Source organism: Garra rufa, chromosome 18 (genome assembly GCF_049309525.1).
Source record: "Garra rufa chromosome 18, GarRuf1.0, whole genome shotgun sequence".
NCBI classification, from domain to species: domain Eukaryota; kingdom Metazoa; phylum Chordata; class Actinopteri; order Cypriniformes; family Cyprinidae; genus Garra; species Garra rufa.
Genome location: NC_133378.1, coordinates 43,883,553 through 43,894,027, shown reverse-complemented (window position 1 = coordinate 43,894,027; position 10,475 = coordinate 43,883,553). Strand labels below are relative to the sequence as shown.

Below are 10,475 nucleotides of genomic sequence, written 5' to 3'. Positions count from 1 at the left end.
TGAGGGGAAAAATAAATATATATGTAGAATAAAAGAGTCAAAAATAAATTAATAAATTAATAAATAAATACACAAATGCCATTTGGAAAGGTCTGGCCAGGAATTCTTTATTGAAGATGTGTTTGTAATTTTTACAGCTCATTTAGTTCTCAGATTAAACTTTTATCTGATATTGCTAGAGCAGCATCATAATTTGTGTTTCTCTCTAAGTATAAATGTTGATAACAAGAGGTTCGAGTGAAACTAGATCATACAGTCTTTTGCTGACAAAACTTTTGGCCCGGTTTCACAGACAGGGCTTAAACTAAACCAGGATTAGTCCATAGTTAGGTTAGGACATTTAAGTCATTTTTATAAACGTACTTAGAAAAAATCTTGAGACAAAACAAAGGCACTGATGTCCCTGATGGCACACGTACATCTCGGAGACGTCTATTTGACATCTGCATTTACATCTGCAAGACATACATTGCTCATCTGCAATACGTCTATAGGACGTTTCCTACCAGATGTCAAATAGACGTCTATTAGATGTCTTTAAGATGTTTATGATTTAGAATGTAAAACTAACATCTTACAGATGTCTGTCAGATGTTTGCACACAGCAGATGCTTTCCAGATCAAAAGATCTTTAACAGACATCTTGTAGACGTACCCCTGATAGCACACAGACATCTTGGAGACATCTATTTGACATCTACATTACATTTGCAAGACGTAGTTTGCTCATTTGCAATACGTCTTTTGGACATCTCCTAACAGATGTGAAATAGACGTCTATTAGATGTCTTTAAGATGTTTATGATTAAGAATGTAAAACTAACATCTTACAGACATCTGTCAGATGTTTGCACACAGCAGATGCTTTCCCGATCAAAAGATCTTTAAAAGACATCTTGCAGACGTACGTGTGATATCCCTGATGACACACGTACATCTCGGAGACGTCTATTTGACATCCGCATTTACATCTGCAAGACATCTGCATAACATAGTTTGCTCATCTGCAATACGTCTGTTGGACGTTTCCTTTCAGATGTCAAACAGACGTCTATTAGATGTCTTTAAGATGTTTACGATGTAGAATGTATGTTAAACTGACATCTTACAGACGTCTGTCAGATGTTTGCTGTTCATTGCTGTCATTTGCTGTTCAGGGCCCAAAGCTGTGGAACGCACTTCCGGAACAGCTTCGAAGCAACACTGAGTTGTGTGTTTTTAAATTGCAGTTGAAGACACATCTTTTTAGACAAGCTTTCGATACGTAGTCACTGACTCTGTTGTTTTTATGTACATTTGTGCTTTTATTTATTGCTGTCTACTGTGAATCTTGTTTTCTCCTGGAAAGCTCCCTGGGCACCTTTTTGGTTGTTGTAAGGCGCTATAGAAATAAAATTTGATTGATTGGTTTGTACACAGCAGATGCTTTCCAGACCAAGAGATCTTTAACAGACATCTTGCAAGACCTATGTGTGCTATCTGGAATATTTGTAGATCAGTCAGACTCAGTGCAAGTTTCTTTTAGTTGAAACAGCTCAGATTACATTTTAGTCTAGGACTAGGTTTAAGCCTTGTCTGTGAAACCAGGGTTTTATCTTTATATTCTCTCACGATAGACATTACAGAATAAACAACCGGTTCGTACCATGAAATAATAAATAACCTAATCACAGATAAATGTTGTGAACACCTATCCTCTGTACAATATTTTACATTTGCGTGCTATTTGTCACAGGCAGATGAAGAACCAAAGAAAGATTGATCAGATTTCTTGTTCATTCTATGTTGTTCAAACACACACAGGATAAACCTGATGCTGGGCAGGAGTCGATGTGTATCTATCCCTGCAAATCCAGTCCAAACCCAAGATGGACCACAAAATGCGCAAGGCTTTTCAAAGTTCTAAAACTAATGTGTTTATTCAGATTATTGGCAGCTTTCATGCTATTCTTTCTTTTCTTCTGGATCTTTCTCTGCAGTCACCAGTTCTGGTTCCAACATCTCGGAGTCTGTCATCTTCTTTTCTAATTTAGTGACGCGCTTCTTCAGTTTCCCTTGCGCAGCTTCGTGTTCGGCCAGCAGGCGGGCGAATCGCGTCTGAAGGTCATCCAACACGCTGCCGATCTTGACGACCTTTTCCTCCATGTCTTTGGGATCAGGACCCTGCTTGGCCAACTCTAAATCCAGAAGATTGTCCTATGGATAAAAATTATAGAGCGTTAATAAATTGAATACTCACCTCTAAGGCTTGGGTTTAGTGTGTACACATAAAGCATCTGTTACTAAATGAGCTTTGTGTATCGAATCTGTTCTGCAAATAGCATGCATGGCGCCAGTGTGGAGCTTTTGGAAGGGAAAACACTGAAATATCCACAAGAGCGCACATCGAGCACAAACCTGGGTTCATCACAATCCAGATATCACACGTACGTCTGCAAGATGTCTGTAAAAGATCACTTGATCTGGAAAGCATCTGCTGTGTACAAACATCTGGCAGACGTCTGTAAGATCTTAGTTTTACATACATTCTAAATCATAAACATCTTAAAGACATCTAATAGACGTCTATTTGACATCTGATAGAAAGCTCCTATAGACGTATTGCAGATGAGCAAAGGCTCTAAAAAATACGTCTGGCAGATGTAAATGTAGACGTCAGATAGACGCCTCTGAGATGTACCTGTGCTATCAGGGTACTTAATCATGCAGAATACGGCTGTCTTTAGCACACATATCCCTGATAGCACAGATGTTTGTACACAGCAGATGCTTTCCAGATCAAGTGATCTTTCAGATGTACATGGAAAATCAGAACAGTTTGTTCCTTCCACGTTTTTTTTTTTTTTTTTTGCTTTATTTCCATTTAAATTCTAGCGTGTGTTTATGTGACAAGGCATGGTTTAAGTACCAGATTGAGTTGCTGTCAGCTCGACTGAACGCCATGACGACTTCAAGACCGACAGCAAGTCACGTAGTGCGAACGGCACAGGAATCTGCCTACGTTTAAAATCGAGTAGTCCGATCTAGGCTTAACCACCAGAAGTTTTTAAAAACTGGACATTATGAACATTCCGAGAGCAATTAAGTTTTCATGAATGAAACGTTAGCTAAATGTGTTTTTGTTAGCTGGTAACCTTGTTGAAAAAACAGCATATGCAGGTTAGGTAGGTTTTGATGCTGGTCTGCTGGTTTATGCTGGTTATTTTCTGGTTCATGCAAGTTTATGCTGCTCCTTTGCTGGTTTATGCTAGTTTAAGATGCTACTTTGTTGCTTTATGCTATGGTCCTTTGTTGGTCCTTTGCTGGTTTAAGCTGGTTTATGCTGGTTCTTTGCTGGTTTATGCTAGTTTAAGATTCTACTTTGCTGGTTTATGCTAGTTTATGCTGGTCCTTTGCTGGTTTAAAATGGTCCTTAGCTGGTTTATGCTAGTTTATGCTGGACCTCTGTTAGTTTAAGCTGCTCCGTTGCTGGTTTTTGCTAGTTAATGCTGGTCCTTTGCTGGTTTAAGCTGGTTCTTAGCTGGTTTATGCTAGTTTATGATGTCCCTTTGCTTGTTTATGCTAGTTTATGCTGGTCCTTTGCTGGTTTATGCTAGTTTAAGCTGGTCCTTTGCTGGTTTAAGATGGTTCTTAGTTGTTTTATGCTAGTTTATGATGGCCCTTTGCCGGTTTATGCTAGTTTATGCTGGCCCTTTGCTGGTTTATGCTAGTTTATGCTGGTCCTTTGCTGGTTTATGCTAGTTTATGCTGGTCCTTTGCTGATTTATGCTGGTCCTTTGCTGGTTTATGCTAGTTTATGCTGGTACTTTGCTGGTTTATGCTAGTTTATGCTGGTCCTTTGCTGGTTTATGCTAGTTTATGCTGGTTTATGCTAGTTTAAGATGGTCCTTTGCTGGTTTATGCTAGTTTAAGCTGGTCCTTTGCTGGTTTATGCTAGTTTAAGCTGGTCCTTTGCTGGTTTAAGATGGTTCTTAGCTGGTTTATGCTAGTTTATGCTGGCCCTTTGCTGGTTTATGCTAGTTTATGCTGGTCCTTTGCTGGTTTATGCTAGTTTATGCTGGTCCTTTGCTGGTTTATGCTAGTTTAAGCTTGTCCTTTGCTGGTTTATGCTAGTTTAAGCTGGTCCTTTGCTGGTCCTTTGCTGGTTTAAGCGGGTCCTTTGCTGATTTTTCGTTCCCACCCCTTGCGCTGACAGTACACATAGGGTTGGATGCATTGCTCTCTCAAGGCTCAGGCAAAAGGGCCGTTTACCTTCATAAGGATTTGTCGTCCCTTCTCCTCCAGCATGGCCTTGGCATCTGGATATTCGGTCAGCGCCTCCATCAGGTCGTCTTTGGACAGGCAGAAGAGGTCAGAGTAGCCAATGCTGCGGATGTTGGCGGTTCTTCGATTGCCTGCCCTACTGCCCTTGATGTTGAGGATGCTGATCTCTCCGAAGTAACTGCCGTCACTCAGCACCACGAACTGAGTAACTCCGTCGTCGGCCACCACGGCGAGCTTTCCTTCCTTAATGATGTACATCTCGCGGCCGATGTCGCCCTTCTTGCAGATGTAGTCTCCAGGGCTGTAGACCTGCGGCTGGAGCTTCAGCACCAGCTCCACCAGCAGACCGGCCTCGCAGTCCGCGAAGATGCGCACCTTTTTCAGAGTGTCCAGGTGGACGTTTATAGCGATCTCCGCCCGCAGCTTGTCCGGCAGGTATTTCAGCACTTCCCTCTCATCCACCGCCTTCTTGTTGGTCCACAGGTAATCGAACCATTTGATGACCCGCTTCTCCAGATCTTTGGTGACCTTCCGGAAGCTCATGTACTGTTTGATGGCGTCGATGCGAGCCTGGAAATCGGCTCGTGCCGCATTGGCGTTGGTGATCATGGAACCGACGTTACCGACGATGGTGGCAAAAATCAACACGCCGACCAGAAAGTCCGTCACCACAAAGAAGTACTCCGAGTTTTTAACGGGGGGCGGCGTCTCGCCAATGGTGGTGAGCGTGAGCGTGGACCAGTACATGCTGTATGCGTACTTTCTCACCAGCCGGCCGAACTCTGGGTCCGAGGTGTTGGGGTACACGAATGCGTCCGTCCCGAAGCCGATGGCCTTGGAGAAGGAGTAATACATGCAGGCGTTCCAGTGGATGATGATCACGATGTACATCACAAGGTTGGAGATTCGGAACACGTTCGGAAAGTTAGTCCGCGTTTCGGTGCGTTGGAAAAACTCAAACAAGCGATTGACCCTCAGTAGTTTGTTCATGCGAATCTCGGGGTAGTTCAGCCCGAAGTACAAGTAAAAGACGTCGGTAGGAACCATGGAGGCCAGGTCCAGCTTGAACTGGATGCTCTGCATGTAGCGATCACGAAGCTTCTTCTCGTCCTTCACCAAGAGCCCCTGCTCCAGATGTCCTGCAGGCAAAACCGACATGTCAACACGCTAGAGACCTGTCTCCTGATTAGAGCTGCAAACTTAAATGAGGAAATAAGGGGGACTAATTCTCGAAAATTTGGGGTAATTTATACAAACTGTAACATATACAAACATAGGTAGAAAAATGTGAGTTGGGGCATGTTCTGGAGAGCAAAATTAGAAAAAAGCTTGTAATGCAATGCCATGCACAGATATATAAATAGTTAGCTAAACAACTGGGATATTCTGGAATGGTAAAAAGTATTTTACAATTATTGACTCTGGACAAATGGATAAACATAGGCTAGATGATTAGAGGAACAGTCATCAATCAGCATTAATCCAACTGTAGCCTACACTCTTGGATGAAAACAGAAAACCGGCAAGCAGAAGGCAGTAGAACTAGTGCCATGACATTAGTTTACATTTAATCATTTAGCAAATGCTTCTATCCAAACCCTGATAGCACAATTACATCTCTGAGACATCTATTTGATGTTTGCATTACATCTGCAATATGTCTATTGGACATTTCCTATCAGATGTCAAATACACGTTTATAAGATGTTTATGAATTTGAATGTATGTAAAACTGACATCTTACAGACGTCTGCCAGATGTTTGTACACAACAGATGCTTTCCAGATCAAGAGATCTTTAACAGACATCTTGCAGACGTGCATGTGCTATCTGGGAAGCCATCAAAAACAACAACAAAAAAGCAACCCAGATAGCACATGTACGTCTGCAAGATGTCTTTTAAAGATCTCTTGATCTGGAAAGCATCTGTTGTGTACAAACATCTGTTAGATGTCTTTCAGATGACAGTTTTTTGTACATTGTAAATTAAAAACATCTCAAAGACATCTAATAGATGTCTACTAGATAGGAAATGTGCATAAACATGTTGCAGATGAGCAAATGTCTAAAAAATACATCTTGCAGATGTAAATGCAGACGTCAAATAGACATCTCCAAGATGTACTTGTGCTCTCAGGGTTATTTATAATAAAAGAAAAGAATAAAAAGTAGATTAAAAATGCTGATGGGAGAAATGTTTTTAGCAGCGAACAGTCAAGGTAAGATTTACTTAAAGCTTTTGAAGGCCACATAAGTCTGAAATAGTGAATTTAGGCCTATTAATTAAGATGCCTATTTGCGAACCTGCAGTCTTCCCATGGAAATTTTCCAACTTTAAACACTGACAGAATTTTGCACCCCTACTTCTACTGGAGCTGGAGCTCACCTGTCCTGGTCCTGAACACCATGTCGAGCAGATACACCAGATCTGAAAAGCCATCCAGGATGAACCAGAACATCAAATAGTCCGACTGCAATTCCTCAAAACAAGCTCTGAGAGACACAGAGAGAGAGAGAGAGTCGTATGTAAACGGACTCAATCTAGGAATCAAAGAGCAGAGTGTTGTTCTGTGACGCCACAGTGAGAGCAAGCACCTCGCTATGATGAGAACCCAGTTGTACATCACAGGACACGTGATCACAAACAGCCAGTTGTAGTACATGTTTCCTGCCGGGTCCACAACCTGGATCTCCTTCGGTCTGGAAGACAACAGAGTTGCACATGATAGAGTTTGAGTCTAAATGCAGATGAACAGTTTAAAGGAGTAGTTCACTTTCAGAAAAAAATTTTACAGATAATTTACTTAACCCTTTGTCGTCCAAGATGTTCTTTCATTGTAAGGAAATTCAGTTTTTTGAGTAAAACATTTGTGGATTTCTCTCCATATAGTGGACTTCTATGGTGCCCTGAGTTTGAACTTCCAAAATGCAATTTAAGGCAAGTTTTAGGCAAGACGAGCATTTTGAGATTAAAAAGTATATAAATTGTAAATGTTTTTAGAAAATAACTGATCTTTCTCTAGATAAGACTCTTCTTCCTCGGCTGGGATCGTTTAGAGTCCTTTGAAGCTGCATTTAAACTGCATTTTGGAAGCTCAAACTCAGGGCACCATAGAAGTCCACTATATGGAGAGAAATCCTGAAATGTTTTCCTCAAAAAACATCATTTCTTACGACTGAAGAAAGAAAGACATGAACATCTTGGATGACAAGGGGATGAGTACATGACCTACGGTTCATCCTTCTTTTTCTCCTTCTCCTTCTCCTTCTCTTTTTCTTTTTCTTTCTCCTTCTCTTTCTCTTCAGCTTCTTTTTTCTTTTCCTTCTTCTCCTTTTTTTCTTTCTTTTCTTTTTTCCTGGAATATCACAAATATGTAGAGTAACCATCAGTGAGCAGTGTTGGGGGTAACGCATTACAAGTAACGCAAGTTACGTAATAATATAACTTTTTCCAAGTAATTAGTAAAGTAATGCATTAATTTTTATTTGAAAAGAAAATATCTGAGTTAGTTTTTCAAATAAGTAACACCAGTTACTTTTCCCCATTTATTGATTAAAAGCTCTCCTGTCTCCATGTTGAGAGAAATTGTGAGTAAGATGTTCCTTTAGTTCAAGAACAAATGTGAACATTCATTAATTCATCTCACTCACTAAAAAACAGATCCAGTGTTCTTCAAAATGAATAAAAACACTGAAATTCAACGCAAACCTGCAATAATTATGTTTAATAATACAAATATCCTTTATGTATTTAATCCCATTTTATTAACCGATGTCTTTGCTGCTGACCTTCGATGATCCAATTCATCCATACTAATAAACATAAATTACTCAAGATAATCTAACATTGGTTTTCTTTTTTTTATTGCTGAAGAGTTGTCATTTGTTCTTCTGCGGTCTACTGTACAGACAGAGATTTACTTTTCTCTAAGCCTGAGGCTTTTGGTGTCGAAAAGCTTTTACGTTAATCAAAAATAGAACTTTATATTAAAAACAAACAAGCCCTGCCCAGATTTAAAAAGTAACGCAAAAGTAACGTAACGCATTACTTTCCGTAGAAAGTAACTTAAATGTAATCGGTTACTTTTTTAGGGAGTAACTCAATAATGTAATGCATTACTTATAAAAGTAACTTTCCCCAACACTGTCAATGAATGAATGAATGAAGTAGATGTGTGAAAAATCATCTCATCTTACTCTTTCTTCTCCTTTTTCTCTTTCTTTTTCTTCTTCTTTTCCTCTCTGTAAATATGAGACAAATACAGATTAAACAGGTTCAAAGCACCTCATGTTGTGTTGCGGTGTGCGTGTATAATATGAACTCACTCTTCATTGTTATTGCTGTTGTTGGTGTTGAAGTACGTTCCAGCATCTGCGTGCTTCGTTTCTCTTCAGGAAAAAAGTCAAATCAATAACCAATAACTTATCAGTCATTAACCAACCCTAACTGATTTCTATCTGAGATAATCCATTTATCCATCGCTCACATAATGTTCTCTGTGGCAACCTGGTTCACCCCCTCCAGGAGGAATGTGGGCGGGTCCAGAGGCCTCACTCGAGCAGACATCGCAGCTGATTGGTCAGGCCACCTGCCCGTCACACAACTACTGCAGGAAAAAATCCACATTTTAAATGTTAGAAACTGTGCGGATGTGTCGTTCACAACAACTGAGATTGAGATTCTCCTATATGCTTCAATATCAGAAAGTATTTACAATTCATTTGTTGTTTTAACTCGATGAATCGGTTCAGTTCTGTTATGTTGAAGTTTTAAAGGTAAAAATCTCTCCAGATGTCATGAACACAAGCAGCACAATGACAGTGGAACCCGCAGCTTCATTTCTCCCTTCTGTTTTCAACTGAAAAGACAGAGATAAAGTGAATATTGAGTGACTGAAGTGTCGGTACTCACCTGCTGCTGCTTCACACACCTGATCATCATCACAGGTACGCCAATGAAAGCATGAGCTCATTCTCTCACACACACCTGCTCTGCTGAAAGCATGTTTGTGATAAACCTGGAATGGTGTTAATTTCGTTGAGTATTCCCAAACGATCGTGGACCGCGAGAGGATTTCAGGCAGGCACTGTAGGATTTGGGATTACACAGATGACAGTGACACAGATGACACACACACACACACACACACACACACACTCACACACACACACACACACACACACACACACATACACACACACACACACACACACACACACACACACACACACACACACACACACACACACCTGAGCAAATCCACTGAGAATCTCAGACAGAATTCCTCATGAAGTCAATAACAGTTGACTTAGAGATTTTTCCATTGAACTCTCAGTCACATGTGTGTGCTGGATCAGAATAACTATTAAAAAGACATTTATTCAAGTGCGCTATTAGAAGTGTTGAAGGTAACGCATTAGAAGTAACTAAGTAACGCATTACTTTTTAATTGACATGAAAATTTTAATTGAAAAACAGTTAGTTTTTCAAATAAGTAACGCCAGTTACTTTTCCTCATTTATTGATTAAAAGCTCTCCTGTCTCCATGTTGAGAGAAATTGTGAGTAAGATGTTCCTTTAGTTCTAGAATAAATGCATTAATTCATCTCACTCACTAAAAAACAGATACAGTGTTCTTCAAAATGAATAAAAACAGTCAAATTCTACGCAAACCTGCAATAATTAAATATGTTAAATAATACAAATATCCTTTATGTATTTAATCCCATTTTATTAACCGATGTCTTTGCTGCCGACCTTCGATGATCCAATTCATCCATACTAATAAGCAGAAATGACTCAAGATAATCTAACATTGGTTTTCCTTTTTTTTATTGCTGAAGAGTTGTCATTTGTTCTTCTGCGGTCTACTGTACAGACGGAGATTTACTTTTCTCTAAGTCTGAGGCTTTTGCTGTAAAAAGGCTTTTACATTTGACAAAAATAGACTTTTTATATTAAAAACAAACAAGCAAGCCCTGCCCAGATTTAAAAAGTAACACAAAAGTAACGTAACGCATTACTTTGCATAAAATGTAACTAAGTAACGTAATCAGTTACTTTTTTAGGGAGTAACTCAATATTGTAACGCATTACTTTTAAAAGTAACTTTCCCCAACACTGGTTATTAGTATACTACTAAAATAGGAAAATACACTTTCAGTCTTCTTCTCAGAAATATACTTAAAATGACATTTAGGTATACTTGACC

The 10,475-nt window shown here is 39.7% G+C and overlaps 1 protein-coding gene across 2 annotated transcripts; it reads right to left on the bottom strand.

The window, feature by feature from the left end:
- Positions 1–81: 81 nt before the first annotated feature.
- On the bottom strand, positions 82–9,357 carry cnga1b (cyclic nucleotide gated channel subunit alpha 1b). 2 transcript variants are annotated; one of them, XM_073823753.1, is made up of 9 exons: positions 9,176–9,357; positions 8,751–8,870; positions 8,590–8,652; positions 8,461–8,505; positions 7,497–7,619; positions 6,859–6,963; positions 6,650–6,756; positions 4,252–5,402; positions 82–2,196 (listed from the first exon to the last, which is right to left on the bottom strand). In XM_073823753.1, exons 2-9 carry the CDS (start codon positions 8,828–8,830, stop codon positions 1,945–1,947), a joined length of 1,926 nt encoding a protein of 641 aa, XP_073679854.1. In that variant the 5' UTR covers positions 8,831–8,870; positions 9,176–9,357; the 3' UTR covers positions 82–1,944. The 2 variants fall into 2 exon arrangements, with proteins under 2 accessions (XP_073679854.1, XP_073679855.1); XM_073823754.1 differs by having other exon boundaries at positions 8,751–8,867.
- Between the last annotated feature and the right edge of the window lie 1,118 nt (positions 9,358–10,475).